The sequence below is a fragment of the Choloepus didactylus genome, chromosome 7 (assembly GCF_015220235.1).
Source record: "Choloepus didactylus isolate mChoDid1 chromosome 7, mChoDid1.pri, whole genome shotgun sequence".
NCBI classification, from domain to species: domain Eukaryota; kingdom Metazoa; phylum Chordata; class Mammalia; order Pilosa; family Megalonychidae; genus Choloepus; species Choloepus didactylus.
The window spans coordinates 90,029,956-90,046,260 of record NC_051313.1 but is presented as its reverse complement, the minus strand read 5'-3'; the positions used below and the strand labels follow the sequence as shown (position 1 = coordinate 90,046,260).

Here is a 16,305-nt window from a genome sequence, read left to right as displayed (position 1 = left end):
TACAAAGGACTTAAAAAAAAGCAGCTAGAAGAAGGGAATGGCAGGAAACTGCTCCAGGACTCTCAGGAATCAAGGGCAATACTGGGAGACAGGTGAACAGATGCACAAGAAACAGCACCAAACTGGTTCCTGTTCAGCAGTCATTTGGTGAGAAGGAAGAGGATTCAGGAGGTTGAAGGAAGCAAAGATGTGGTCTTGAAGGCTAGTCCCTCGAGGCTGGATCAAAAGAAAGAGTGCATACTGCACACTAGTGATGAAACATGATTCTGAATCCCAGATGGGGAGGTGATGGATGAAGGCAGGTTGTCACTGACTGAGGGTGTTGGGTAGCCATCAGAGGGCCACAAGGAAATACTTGGCCATCAGGACATTGAGGGCTCATTCCAGCCTGGATGGGAAGTCACAGTCTCACAGAAGATGTCCATTGATGCCTGGGTGCTAGAAGGCACAGAAGTCCTCATATCAACAATGGCCCTTTTTGGCAAAGTGTGGGCAGACAGGTTGAGGGTGCTGGGATTTGTCTTCTATAACCTGGGGTCCATCCTTAGGCGGCAAGTATTCTTGATAAGAGACCAGCTTTTGAACCTTTGAGGATTTCTCTGCTCTTTGTGAAAGCCTCCTCTGAAGGGGCCCCTATGGCCTAGCTCCAGAAAAGGAGGTTCAGCATTGGCTCCCTACCAACCACAACTATATGGGCCAGACCTGGGAACTAGGCCTCCCTAAATTGGGCCCGTATCCTGGGGAGGAGGTGGGAGACTCAGCAGTGGTAGAATCATTGCGTCCCTTGATCCTGAAGGATCTCTGTGAAGAGCTGACTTGGGGTCACCAGGCTCTCCATTGGCCCAGAAGGCTGGTGGTCAGATGGGACTCCTGTCCTCCTCATCTCCAGTCTCTTCCTGCTCCTGCAGTGAGGTCTGTGGCAGCTGTGGCTGCTGCTTATTCTGCTTCTTTCACTTCAGCCTCATGGCACTCCATGATGTTTTACAATGGACAGGAAAATAGATTGTGCTTTCATCTCTGTGCTTTTTACTGTATTTGGTTGCTTACCTGGCTGAATACTAAAACAGTTACACAATGTCATTTGGGTGGAAGAATTGAATAACCTATATGTACCTTTGAATTAGGTTTAAGAGGTCCCAAATGTTGGCATTAAAAAGGGAAGTCATTTAATACAATCTTGGGTAAGTAATGAAAATTGCACTCTCTGCAATGTGAATCATTGTCAGTAGGTTGTCTCCATCCCGCCTCCCTAATTTGGAACCAGTGATTAATTTTTCATAGACGAGAATGACACTTTTCAGCTATCCATGAAGGTGTGTGCGTGCATTCAGCTACTTCATGACCTAATATGTTTGTAATTTGCCCAGGGCAATTTTGGCTCCAGTTGCCCAGTGCTGCTTTAATTAACTGAAAGCCTCTTAGGAGCCCATTAGATGTTGACAATAGGGAATGATGTTCTGTGTTTTTAAAATTCATAAATAGCTCCATTAATGCTAAAGGCATATTTGTAAGCATCAAAAATATTGCACTCTTCTTAAACGCTAAGATAATTCAAATGTGGGGATCTGCTTATGAAATACAAAAGTTAGTGATTTGATTAGCCATAAAGCAAAAAAATAATATTCATTAGAAACTAATTGTTTCTATGGTGATGAAGGATAGTTTCACCATAATTTTAGAAGTAACTGCATAGATAATACTACATTTGATTTTAACTCCTGTTTTACTTAGTAATTGAAAATATATTTTGAATGGCAATCCCAATGCAAAAAACTAAAATAAAATAAATCTTAGGTTTCCTTCCACAATACTGAACTGAAAGCATTTTATCAGAATTTATTTTAAATTAAATTATACAGCTGTTTCTTGTTTGTGTTAGTATCCGTCAACATTTTTACAGTATGTATCAGTCTCCTCCACCCTCCTGAGAATTTTGTAAAAAGAAATACAGAAGAATAATGAAGGTTGATTATCTTTTTCACAGAAATGGCCAGTGAAATGTAATGGGCAGTCACACTGAAATGAAACTGCGTCACTTGAGAGGAAGATGGGATGGCAAGTGCCTCCGTTGTGGCACACACCCTCCCGGCACACAGATGGTGCCACAGGAGTTGGGCTATGGGAAGTCCACAGGGAGTCCACCCCGTCTGTCACACCAGAGGGAGCAACAAGGGAAGCTGGAGTAGAGTCTTGGTATCTATGATTTATAAAGAGACCAGAAAACAAAATATAAGTACCAGGTTGTAAATAGAAGTAATGTAATTTTTGGTTTGTTGTAAAAGGTAATAAAAACAACATTGATCCAAGGCTTAACTGAGGGCAAGTAGAATTACCACGTTTGTTTTGCAGTTGTGGCATTTATAAACACTGAAAATATTCGAGCCACATAATACGACTCCAGGTGAATCACAGAGCTGTGGTCGTTCTGTATACCTCTGAAAAGCTAAACGGAAGGAAACCTAGATGGGCCTTCATAGATCTGAGTCATTTCTCTTAAGAAAAGGAATTAGAATTTTGGTTTAATACAGTTCTGCTTTGGCTATTCCAAATCTCATGAGATTAAGACAAGGAAATTAGACCTTCAAATACTTTCATGGAAAAATTGCTTGAACATGAATGATTTCTAGGTTGATTGATAGGAATATTCACTCCTCACAGTGACTTGCATTCATTAATAACAGTTATCCAAGAAATACCTTACAAATGTCCACAGATGAGTCCCTATTTTCTTCAAAATTTTGCTACCAGTTTAATTTTTTTCTTCTCTAAAAGATAATGAACAAAGATATCCACTCTGAAATATGTTGAAATTCCTTACTTTGGCATTCAAAGTCCCTTGATGATCTAATCCTATCTGCTTTTCCAGACTATTCTATCATGATCTCTTCCAAGTGCCTTACCTTCTCTCAAACATAATGAGATCTCTATTCCCTGAAGGGCCCAAGCTTTCCTAATTTGGGAAGTTTGTGCAAACCACCTTTTATGCATTGTTATTCCTCTCTTTCTATCTGAATTTCAACCATGTGCCAAATCCCCACCAATATTAGTTTGTATACATACACTTCTCAGTTTCACCAAGATGAAATCAATGTTTCTCTCATCTTCCAAACTCCATAGCATGTCATTTTCCCCACTGCTAGAATATTTATCACATGCTTGTAGTATAGTTATTACTTTATGTGCAGACTCTTCTACTAAGTTGTACCGTGATCTTCATTTTCCCATACTCCCTCCACACAAAATTCCTCATTTCAGCACAATTCCCTATAATAAGAAATACTTTGTAAATACCTGCTGAATAAATGTCTTTGGTGAACTCCAGAGTGTTACATACTGGTTGGGAAGCAGGGCTACTGGAATTTTCATTTAATAATGAAATAAATTTAATGTAAAAATTCTTGCTACAATAAAACATTCAACAATTTAACTACCTGTTGGGTAAATTTTATTTTGTGCATAGTCATAAAAATCAAACCTTAGTAAAAGGAGTCAGTTCAAATATATTCTGTGACCGATGTTAGAGACATAAATACCTATTTTTGTGTCTACTATGTATTCATGTCAATTTATGGGAATAAAAGCTAAGGAAGGTGAAATAGATAATAATTCATGAAAACATTTACCCACATAATGTTAATATACAGGTTATTTGTTTCACATTACTTTACAACTTTAAGTTCCTCTTGATGGCCTTTATCACAGGTTGTAACCATGTGTTTATTCTATGATTAAGTCTGACCCTTTTCCCATTCCTCTGGACTGCAGTCTCTATGAAGGAATTATCCCCTCTGCTCTTTCCTTCATTGTATCCCTAACAAAGACACTCGGCCTCTATTTTGGCTCGCCAATAAATATTTTATGAACAAATTTGAATCATTTTTGTGAACATGAAATGTACCACACTACTAATAAAGAAAAATAACAAGTAAAACTAATACTGTTGTCCCCAGGGTAAATTTAATAACTTCATCATATGTTTCTTTATTTTAATAAATAATATAAAATTATAACATTTTTCATGCAATTTTGCAGTCAGCTTTCTTTGATTTTACTCTGTTTGATCAGCATAGATCTTCCCATTTGTACTTGTAATTTAAGCTTGTCCTTTTCAGGTAACTTTTGTCAAGTTAAATGGCAATGCTCATCTGAATTATACGGGATTTATTACTCAGGATTCGGTATTCTAATTTAATTTTTAGTTTTAATGTTTCTGAGTGATTTCACTATTTCATCTAACACTTGCCATGGATTTCATGAACTACAGTCAATCACCTTTTTCTCAGTAATAAATTAGACAATTAAATTTCACTACCTCTTTCTCCTACTGTAGCTGCCAAGGAAGTCTATGCCTCACCTAGAAAAAATCAATATGTTGCACGTTTACTTGCTAGCTGGTTACAAAAAATAATTATTATCAATTCATCCATCATTTATAACATCAGGGTCATAAATCAAATTTTGAAAACAGCATTAATGAGATGCATTTTAATTTAATAAAGATCAAGCTTTACATCTGATATGTAATTAATAGTAGTGCTTGACTTCCAATATTTTTATTTTACAAGTAGTAGAAAATATATCACGAATTTACCTATTTTTGAATTGAGAATGAAAATAAATAAATATATTTAGAAAGAATTTGTTTAGCAATTAGTGATTTGTTACCGTTGCTAATATTTTACTTTATTTTCACATTGAATTTTTAAAATATCAGTGAATGTGGGCATTTATTAAACACATCTAGGTGATGGTCATATTAATAAAATTAGCAATGTTATAAAGGAGTACACAAGTTGTAATTCTTTTTTATTCTAAAAATAGTGAATGTATGAGAACTTAGAAATCAAAGCTCATGGTTTCCAAAATTGTTTTTCAAAAAAGAATACTGTAAAATTTGGACCTCTTTGTCTTTCTTAAACAAACACATGACTTGCTATCTGTTCAAAGGCCAAAATATTAAGTATGAAGAATCTGCTTGTGTCTACTTGAGTAACTTTGCACAAGGATACAGTGGTAAACCAGTCACTGTTATAACAAGTAGTAAGCCTTCAAGAATTTTTCCTTAATGGATGATGACTGAATAACATATGCTAATTTTATTCAAAAACAAGCCTGATTCTTAAAGAGGGACACCCTGATAAGACAGTGATTCAATCATATGGGCATGCTCTAGGCAGAACAAAAATGGAAAGTCACTCGTCTCAGGCCCCAGGTGAAAATCATGATGCTAAGAAATTCACTTCACTTAAGCTTGAGGATTTTGCTCAGTGTTGCTGACTTCATCATGGCTCAGCAGCCTAATCTCAATATTTTAGGAGGATTGGGCTCAATCAGATGTGTTAACCCCAGAAACCCCTCTTTACAAGCAGAGAAAGTGGAGAATTTTTAGAATGATGCTTAAGGATTAAAAAGACATGAAAAAACTCAGGTAGAGGAATTTTAATTTTGTGCCTCTTACTAGGGGGATGAAAAGTTTCAAAAATAATTGTAATTAAAATAAATGTTTTATAATATATAATAAAAGACATGCAATTTACGTACAAATATGTAGATACCTTATTTTTTGAACAAAAACAAGAATATACCATGAATACACCTACCACATTCTACTTTGTCATTTCAGCTACCAGAATCTGGTATTTACTTATTTTGTCATCTAAAAATAGTTCTTGATGGGCTGCCCATACAGCTAAGTATAGTTTTTCATCTTCTTTTTAAAAGTTGCAAAATTTTTTACTGTTTAGATATGCCATCATTCATTCTACCAGTTCACAATTAATTATATTCAAGCTGCCTCAATAATTTTTTATTACCTGGTTCATAAGGTGATTTTTAACAGCTATATCAGATATAATTTACATACATACAGTTCACCCATTTAAAGTATGCAATACAATAATTTTTAATATTTCACAGAATTGTGCAAATGTTACCACAAACAGATATTATGACATTTCATCACCTCAAAAATAAGCCCTGTACCTATCAGCAGTCACTCCCATCTCCTTTTCCCCAATCCCTAGTTCTAAGCAACTAGCAATTTACCTTTTACCTCTATAGATCTGCCTATTTTGGATATTTATATAAACAAATTCATATGGGGTCTTTCGTGACTGGCTTTTTTTTTTCACTTAGCATGTTTTCAAGGTTTATCCATGTTGTAGCATGGATCAGAATTTGTTCCTTTTTATTGCTGAATAATATTCCATTGTATTGTATAGATATATCATATTCTATTTTTCCATTCATCATTTGATGGACATTCAGGTTGTTTTCCCTTTTTGGCTATTGTGAATACTGCTGCTATGAGCACTCGTACAAATTTTTGTCTGGACGTATGTTTAATTTCTCTTGGAAATTAGGACTACTGGATCATAAGGTAACGCTATGTTTAACATTGTGAATCACTGCCAAACTGTTTTCCAAAGAGGCTGCCCAATTTTATATACCTGCCAGCAATGATGAGAGTTCCAATTTCTCCAAATCCTTTCTGGACCATAAGTTCTTACAAGTGGTGTGTGTATTTAGAATTTTTATGGTTTTTACCAATTTCCCTCAAAATAGTTGCTATAATTCATATAGCAGCAACTGCCACTGTACTTATGTTAATACTTTTACCAAATTTTTAAACTTCGGCAAGCAGTTATACCAAAAAATAGTAACTAGCTATTGTTCAATTTGCATTTCTTTATTCATGAGTGTAGTATGCAGAATAATGGTCCCATAAAGATTTCCCTGTCCTAATCCCCAGAACCTGTGAATATGTTATGTTACAGGGAATGGGAATTAAGGCTGCAGATGGAATTATGGTTGCCAATCAATTGACCTTAAAATAGGGGTTATCCAGGTGGGCTCAGTGTAATCACCTGGTTCTTTAAAAGTGGAAACCCTATCACTGCTGGGAGGACAAGTCAGTGTCAGAGTGATGGGGCACAAGAAAGACTCAGTGTGCCATCACTGACTGTGTAGATGGAAAGAGGCAACGAAGCAAGGATGCCAGGCAGCCTCTAGAAGCTGGAAAGGGCAAGGAAATGGATTCTCTCTCAGGGTCCCCAGAAAGGAGCCCAGCAACTGCCAATACTAATTTTAGTCCAGTGTGAACTGCATCAGACTTTTGACCTATAGAACTGTAACATAACAAACGTGTTATTTTAAGCCACTATATTTGTGGGTAATTTGTGACAGCAGCAAGAGTATTTTTGTAAATCACATATTTGTGTATCTTTTTCATAGTATTATTTTCCATTTACGTTTGCATGGGTAGGTGAACTACTTGTTTATGTCCTTTGGCGTTTTTATAAGTTTTGTAGTATATTTTTCTGCATTTATAAAAGTTCTTTCTATACTGAGGAAAATGGCCCTTTGTCATATATATGACATTTATTTTTCTCAATTTAATGTTTTGAATTTATTTTAGTATATTATGCCATAAAGTTTTCTTAAAGGTCAAAATGTTCAATCTTTTCTTTTATAGTTACTGGGGTTACATGCTTAGTTACAGGCTTGAAAGATGTAACACATTTGAGGATTATTAAAATTTTGCATGTTCAAAAGACTACAGACTGTAGTCTATGGAAGCACATAAAATTTCAAAATCACTTTAAGTCCTTAATTTCCACTTTTTAATTCTATGGAGGAGAAAGTCCTCAACACTGAAATCTTGTATTTGTCAAATTCACTACCCTCAGATACAAACAATAGCTGCTCTCATGCCTATCTCCTCAATAATAACAGCAACCACTTTAATTCTAGTTGCTGCACGACTTTTACTCTTATTAATCCTTACCTCAGTTTTTATTATGCATATTTATTTGAGCTAAGTATGTGCTTCTATTGGTTACTCTCAAATTCTCCCCTCGAAATCCACAGACCAAGTCTGGTTAATCCCCTCAGCAGGTAAGGTTGGAGGGTGGAGAAAAGATATCCCTTGGGCAAAGAGAATTTCTTTATTGATCCAAAGGAGCAAAAAGCTGGGAACATGGATAAATTAGCAATTTTTTTTTTTTTTTTTTTTTTTTTTTTTTTTTTAGTAAAAAGTTTTGAAACTCTTCGAATACTGCCCATATATATGTGCTGCCCATCATAAACCAATATGTACTTGTAGGCAGTGGCTTCTATTCTTGATGAGATTCCCTTTCTGTTCTCTCTTAGCTGTCCATGTAGCCCTTCAGCCTCCTACATGAGCAGTATCTGTGAGATTTTTCCAGACAGTTTTCTTTCTACTTTCCTCCCCATCCATCCATCCATGTTCTGCTTCTGGAGCAGAAGAGGGAGTGGACCCAGGAGTGCTGAAGGTTTGACTTTGTACAGTTTTTACTGGAATCTGATGGTACTCTTCTGTTCCCAAATGGCACTGAAATAATTTGGTGCAAGTTGTTTCTTCCTCATTAGTTTGAGTTATCTGAGTTACTTGAGTACTTGGGTATATTTCAATCAAAATTCTTCAAGTATTTGGTTTTGGTGACATGCATTTTGCAATACTGTCCTGTATGACAATCTTTAAAGAAGGACTCTACAGTTGTATTGCTACAAAAGAGAGAACTTTCTTTTCTTTCTTTCTTTCTTTTTTTTTTTTTTTTATTGATTTTATTTTATTGGATGTCTTAACCAGAAGAAGACTATAGAAAAGGGTCCAGAAAGAAGATTGTGCAGGAAGGAGTTTGTGATGAGAAATTTGCGTAGAGTAACTGGAGTGCTGTGACTCTCAACCCTTCCCAAGGTGGAGGAGGAATGAGAGATGGGCCTGTTTAGAGAGCTTCATGGGACTTCCCTGAGGTGATGAGCCCAGTGGATCCAAGAAATCTAGAGTATGAGATCAGCTCACTGTTGACAATGCTTTAGACAGATCTCGTATTTCAAAATTGAAATTAAACAGTCTTGTTGGTGCACTTCAAAACTCTAGTCTTACATCAAAGTCTCAGCTTGTCCTTTGAGCCCTTTCCTTAAACATGACTTTTAGTGTCATGGGAGCCAGGTCCTGTTCTTTTCACTCTTGCTCCTATTCCTGACTTACTCCCTCTGCTTTCACCTCTTTGTAGGATAGGCAGGATGTGAAAGAAGAAGAAAGAATATTTTATGTAGCCGGTGTATTGTAAACTGACTTTTAATGGCCCTTTCTTATGTCTGGCAGCCAAATTATTAACTCTTTCTCAATGAGTAACTTTATGGATTCTTCAGAGACATGTGTATTGAACTTTTGCTATTAACTATTACTTGACACAGGGAATGTCCTCTCCAGCTTTTTTTAAATGATCATTTTTTTATTAGAGAAGTTGTAGGTTCACAGAAATATCAAGCATAAAATACATAAAACACAGAATTCCCATATACCATCCTATTATTAACACCTTTCATTAGTGTGATACATTTATTATAATTCATGAAAGAACATTTTATTATTGTACTATCATTACAACCGCCCGTAATTTACAATAGGGTTCACTGTGCTGTACAGTCCTATGTTTTCTTTATAAAATTTTTATTTTAGTAACATGTGTGACCTGAAATTTCCCCTTTTAACCACATTCACATATTTAATTCAGTTCTGTTAATTACACTGACAATGCTGTGCTACCATCACCACCATCCATTATATAAAATTTATAATCAACCTAAATAGAAATTATACAATTTAAGCATTAACTCCCTATTCCTTACCCCCAGCACAGTCCCTGATAAACTATATTCCAGATTCTGACTCCATGAGTATGATTATAATTATTTCTTATCAGTGAAATCATACAATATTTGTCCTTTTGTTTCTGGCTTATTTCACTCAAATGATGTCTCCAAGCTTCATCCATGTTGTTGCATGTATCAGAACTTCATTTCTTTTTAATGCTAAATAATATTCCATTGTGTGTATATACTGCATTTTGTTTATGCATTCATCAGTTGCTGGACACTTGTGTTGCTTCCATCTTTTGTCAATTGTGAATAATGCTCTATGAATGTCAGAGTGCAAATACCTGTTCAAATTCATACTTTCAATTCTTTTGGATTTATACCTAGTAGTGGGATTGCCAGGTCATGTGGTAATTCTATAATAAGCTTTCTGAGGAACTGCCAAACTGTCTTCCACAGTAGCTGCCCCATTCTATATTCCCACTAGCAATGAATGAGGGTTCCTATTTCTTCACATCCTCTCTAACATATGTAATTTTGTTTTTTTAAATAGTAGCTATTCTGGTGGCTGTGACATGATGTTTCACTGTGGTTTTGATTTGCATATCCATAATAGATAATTATGTTGAATATCTGTTCATGTGCTTTTTAGCCATTTGTGTATTTTCTTTGGAGAAATGTTTATTCAAGGCTTTTGCCCATTTTAAAATTGTGTTGTCTTTTTATTGTTGAGTTGTAGGAGTCTTTATATATTCTGGATATTAAACTTTTATCAGATATGTGGTTTCCAAATATTTTGTCCTGCTGAGCAGGTTGTCTTTTAACTTTTATGATGAAGTCCTTTGATGAACAAAAGTTTTTAATTTTGATAAGTTCCCATTTATTAATTTTTTTCTTTGGTTGCCAGCACTTTGGGTATAAAGTATAAGAAATGATTGCTTCACACAAGATCCTGAAGATGCCTCCCTATGTCTTCTTCTAGCTGTTTTAAAGTCCTGGTTCTTCTATTTAGGTTGTCCATTTACAGTTAATTTTTGTATATGCTGTGAGATAGGGATCCTCCTTCCCAGCTAACAAGATTTTCTGGACACCACTGGTCATCCTCCAGTGAAGGTACCCTTTGTTGATGGATACTTTATGGCTTTGAGACTGTAACTTTGTAACCAAATAAAACCAATCTATTTCTGGTGTTTTGCATTCTGGCAGCATTAGCAAACTAGAACAGCATCTTATACGTTTTGATATGTTATGTTCTTGTTTTCATTAGTCTCATGATATTTACTGATTTCCTTTGTAATTTTTCTTTGATATATTGATTGCTTAAGAGAGTATTATTTAACTTCTGTTATTTGTGGGTTTTCTAGTTCTCTGCCTGTTATTAATTTCCAGCTTCATTCCATTTTGGTCAGAGAAAAAGCTTTGTATAATCTCAATCTTTCTGAATTTATTTAAACTTGTGTTTTGACCCAACATGTGGTCTATCCTGGAGAATGACCCATGTGAACTTTAGAAGACTATATATCATACTGTGTTGGGGAGCAAAGTTCTGTATATATGTTTGTCTAGTTCATTCAAGTTCTCTGATTCCTTATTGATCATCTCTCTAGATGGTCTATCTATTGAAGATTGTGGTATATTAAAATCTCAGATATTATTGTAGAGGTGTCTATTAAGGTTTACTATGTTTGGAGTCTGTTGAGCCTCTTGAACATGTATATTTATGCCCTTCATAACAGTTAGGAGACTTTTGTCCATTATTTCCCCAAATGTGCTTTCTGCCCCTTTTCCCTTCTCTACTCTTTCTGGAATACCCATGATGCATATCTTTATAAGCTTCACTCTATCACTCATGTCCCTGTGGTACTGCTCAATTTTTATTTTTCTTTTCTCCATATAGTCTTCTGACTGCATGATTTCAATAGTGTTCTGGTTCACTGATTCTTTTTTCTGCCTGTTCAAATCTACAGTTGTATGCTTCTAGTATATTTTTTAATCTCCATTATTATGTTTTTCATCACCACAATTTATGGTATGTTTACTTTTAAACTTTCAAATTCTTCTTTTTGCTCTAACATTGTCTTCTTAATATCCTTTAGCTCTATATCCGTCATTAGTATATTTCTACCCATATTTTCCTTCATGTCATTAAATTGATTAAAGAAGTTTGTTTGAAACTCTTTGATTGGTTATTCCAAAGTCTGTGTCTCCTCTGAATCTTTAATTTTTTCCCCATTGACTCAGCCATATCTTCTTGTTTCTTAGTATGACATAATATTTTGCTGATGTCTGGGCATTGATTATTTTGATGTGCTAACTCTGAAGGTCAGTTTCTTCCTCTTGTCTTGGGTTTTATTGTTGATTGACTTTGTGTTAAGGCTCTTCTTTGGCACTTGGTCCAACTTATTCTGGATCTTTAGAGTAGCCTGTGTTTAACTGTTCAGATTTTCTCATGTCTTCAGCACATAATTTTGCCCTGGATATCCAGTATGATCTTTATGATTTCCTTTTTATGTGCAATTGATTCTCTCCAGGAGAAAACTTCCTTTCCTCTGTTCCATCTCCAGGAACCTTGATGTATTATGCCTGTTTTTGTGCAGAATTTTATCCCCAGCTCCTATGATTTGTTTAAATTCTCTCCCTCACTCAATGCTCATTTTCATTATACTTTCCAGTTCTGGGACCCATTCTGTCTTATAGCAGTTCAGTCAACCCCCTCCTTTTTTTTTTTTTAGATTATGTGAGGCTTTTTTCCCTCTGGTTTCTTCCCCATTAGGGTATCCCACCCTGGGGAGCCAAATGGGACCAATCCAGAAAGGCCCATTTTGCACTTAGGTTGTCCAGCAATCAGAGACTAGATTGAGTGTGCACCCCTTGCTACCAGTTCTGCTTCAGTCTATTTTATTTCCTGGGGGCCTTAGTGAATGCAGTGCTCCTCAGTAACTTGTGTTTTGCCCTGAGTCTCTGTGAACTTGGGTCCCTGTGCTGGATATTTGTGGTGTTTTAACTTGCTTCTGTGAGTGACTCTATGGTCTGCATCCATAACAGGAGGAGCCCAGGCTGTTCTGCCCCTATGTGACCAAGTGAGGGGCAGGACTGGGACATAAATCTCCTATGATTTCAGTGTGTTTTTTCTTTTTCTTCAATTCAGCTTCATGGATACCTTCTCCATTTTCTATCATACTCCGGAGTTCCAAGCAAGTGAGATTTTTCCTTTATTAGTTGATTCTGAGAGGAGACTTTTCCAATGGATATCTTACATCACCATGTTGATGACATCACCCTACTCTGACCTCCCCAGCTTTTTTTTTTTTTTTTTTTCGCTTCTGGGCCAAGATTTATTAGTAAAATCTCACTAATCAAAATTTGACAGAGTTCACCCTAGTTTAGAAACGATGCTTATTTTTGTACCATGATTGTGAAAGAATCAAGAGAGCAAGCAGGATGGTGGTTCTACTTAAAAGAACTGTTTTACTGTTTTTACAGACTTTAAAACATTCCCTTGCTTTTTACATGTAATTACAGGATTTATCAATTAAAATTAGTCCATAATAACTGTACTATACGAAGAAACTCTATTAGGAAGATGGTTAGCAGTTATATTTGCTGCACATTATTGTGCTGGCATATTTACACTTTTTATTACTTTTTTAATTAAAGAAGTTGTAAGTTTACAGGAAAACTATGCAGAAAATACAGAGTTCCCATACCCACCATATCACCTTATTTACACTTTGCATTCATGTGGTATATTTGTTACAATTTCATAGAAGAAGATTATTGTAATAGTACTATTAACTATGGCCATGGTTTTACATTAGAGTTCACTGTTTGTATTGTAGATTCTACATTTATTTATTTATTTTTTGTTTTTTATCTTCATTTTATTGAGATATATTCACATACCACACAGTCATACAAAACAAATCGTACATTTGATTGTTCACAGTACCATTACATAGTTGTACATTCATCACCTAAATCAATCCCTGACACCCTCATTAGCACACACACAAAAATAACAAGAATAATAATTAAAGTGAAAAAGAGCAATTAAAGTAAAAAAGAACACTGGGTACCTTTGTCTGTTTGTTTGTTTGTTTGTTTCCTTCCCCTATTTTTCTACTCATCCATCCATAAACTAGACAAAGGGGAGTGTGGTCCTTATGGCTTTCCCAATCCCATTGTCACCCATCATAAGCTACATTTTTATACAATTGTCTTCAAGATTCATGGGTTCTGGGTTGTAGTTTGATAGTTTCAGGTATCTACCACCAGCTACTCCAATTCTTTAGAACCTAAAAAGGGTTGTCTAAATTGTGCATAAGAGTGCCCACCAGAGTGACCTCTCGGCTCCTTTTGGAATCTCTCTGCCACTGAAGCTTATTTCATTTCCTTTCACATCCCCCTTTTGGTCAAGAAGATGTTCTCCATCCCATGATGCCGGGTCTATATTCCTCCCCGGGAGTCATACTCCACGTTGTCAGGGAGATTTACCCCCTTGGGTGTCTGATCCCACGTAGTGGGGAGGGCAGTGATTTCACCTTTCAAGTTGGCTTAGGTAGAGAGAGAGAGGGCCACATCTGAGCAACAAAGAGGCATTCAGGAGGAGGCTCTTAGGCACAGTTATAGGGAGGCCTAGCCTCTCCTTTGCAGCAACCGTCTTCCCAAGAGTGACGCCAATTTTAATACTTGTCTAGCAACCTGTAAATAATTTATTCCAAAGTATAGTTTAATTCTCCTCAACCATTCTCACTGTAGGTTTTATAAAGTCCTTTTTAAAAGCAGTTTTCTGGGCTGGACTGACTAAATAATACATGTTCTGTTATCCTGGATTCCAACAGGGGCAGACCAGGTAAGTAATATCCCCTTTGATAGCAGTGTATCAAAAAGGCTATGACTGCTTATCAATTTTTCATTTCTCTACCTATTATCAAACTTCACACATATAAATACACACTCACATTTGCATATAGCATATCCACGTCTCTATCTGTCTTCTCTATCACCATCATTTCTATTTCTTATCTCTATCGTCTCCTACCTCTACCATCATCTCTCATCTCTATCATCATCATCACTATGTCTATCATCAACTTTGTTTATCTTTATCTACAACTATGATGTGTATCATCACCTGTCCTATTTCTGTGTTGTTACTTAGTTGTCAAACTCTTAATTTCCAAATAGGATCACTTAAAGCACTTAGTGATGTCTTGTGGCTAACAGGCATAAATCTAAAGAATTTAATTTCTGCTTTAACTTTCAAACTCATGTGAACATCATATATATTATGGAGCTTGAACATATTGAAAAATGGCTTCAAAACTTTATTTCAATTGTCATAATTCTCAGCTAGCTCTAAAACTTCATGTTTCTAGTTTGGTCAAATAACTGAAAATATTCATAATTCATTCATCTGTTGAAAGCAAAACAACATAGAAAAATGTTTGCTATTTTAATTGCCTTTACCTAGCATGACAATATTAAAAGAGAAAATGTGTAAAATTACCTGTTAGCACATGTAAAATTCTCATTTATCATTCAAAATAAAAATTAGATATCAAAAAGCAATGAATTATACATGGGAAAAATCAATTTGAGCAAACATTCTCAATTGTTACTCTTCTTTTTTTAATTCAACATTATACAATACAATAAGAACTATATCCTAATAATGCAGTAAGATTAAAAATTTTAAAATATGAGTAAATTAATTCACTAACGGATCTTGTTTTCACATTGTCCTAATTTTTCTCACTAGAGAAATGCATTTCTCGTTCTAAGAATATTCTATTCTTTATCTACTACATATTCATGGATAGGGTCTTTCAGACCGCAACCATTTCATATAATAATACCTTACTTGTTTAATTGATGTCCATGGCATCCCTTCACATTAGGCAGGACTCATACCTCCAGGACTTTCCTGACCTCTGTTTTTCAGCACAGAGAGGATATTTTTTAAAAGTTGTATGCTCAATCAGTAGATTCTGATTCCATGTTCTTATGCCAGCCCTATTGGGAGTTGTGCTCCATCAGAGAGAACATGCAAGTTTTCCTCATTTTGATTCCAGAGACCAAAACTGGCTGGAAATTGGATTAGCACTTACTGTTTATATTCCAATCAGAAACTAACAGTCAACATAGCTTTATTTCCTTTTCTTCTTTTCCAGAACTCAAATTCTATCTCACATTTTGTAAACAAGAAAAATAGTCTCTCTCTCTTTGGCTGGTTCTGTGGTCATATTTCCTTTCTGGCATTCCTGACTTCAGTTCCTAATTTCCTCTAATCTGTCCTTCCCACTGCTCTGGATCTGAATTATATTATTTACATGCCACAAACTATTTCAATTCAAAAGATACACTCTTCTATGATTTGGTGCCATTTTACTTTTCAGTTTTATCTACCTCCAATGGCTTAACAGATATTCAATGTGTGCTCAAACCACATCTAAGTGTAATTTTTTCAGTATTCCTTGCTTTATGCCATTCATATGCTAGACTTCCCCTGAAGTGCAATTTTGCCTTAAAATCCTCCTTTGTTCCTCTGAGACACAGTTCTAAAGTTACTGTCTCCAAACCTCTTTCAGGCTTTCCTCAGACATAATTAAGTGCATCAGGCCCATACAAATATTTAACCAAAGAAATAATTCCAAACAACTTAGATGTTAAATGTTATAG

At 35.6% G+C, this 16,305-nt stretch overlaps 1 protein-coding gene across 1 annotated transcript in view; it reads right to left on the bottom strand.

The window, feature by feature from the left end:
* EYS (eyes shut homolog) overlaps positions 1-16,305 on the bottom strand; it is a 1,792,869-nt gene that overhangs the window by 503,637 nt on the left and 1,272,927 nt on the right. The window contains 1 exon segment of the mRNA XM_037844664.1: positions 1,950-2,177. Coding sequence (XP_037700592.1) covers positions 1,950-2,177 — 228 coding nt within the window.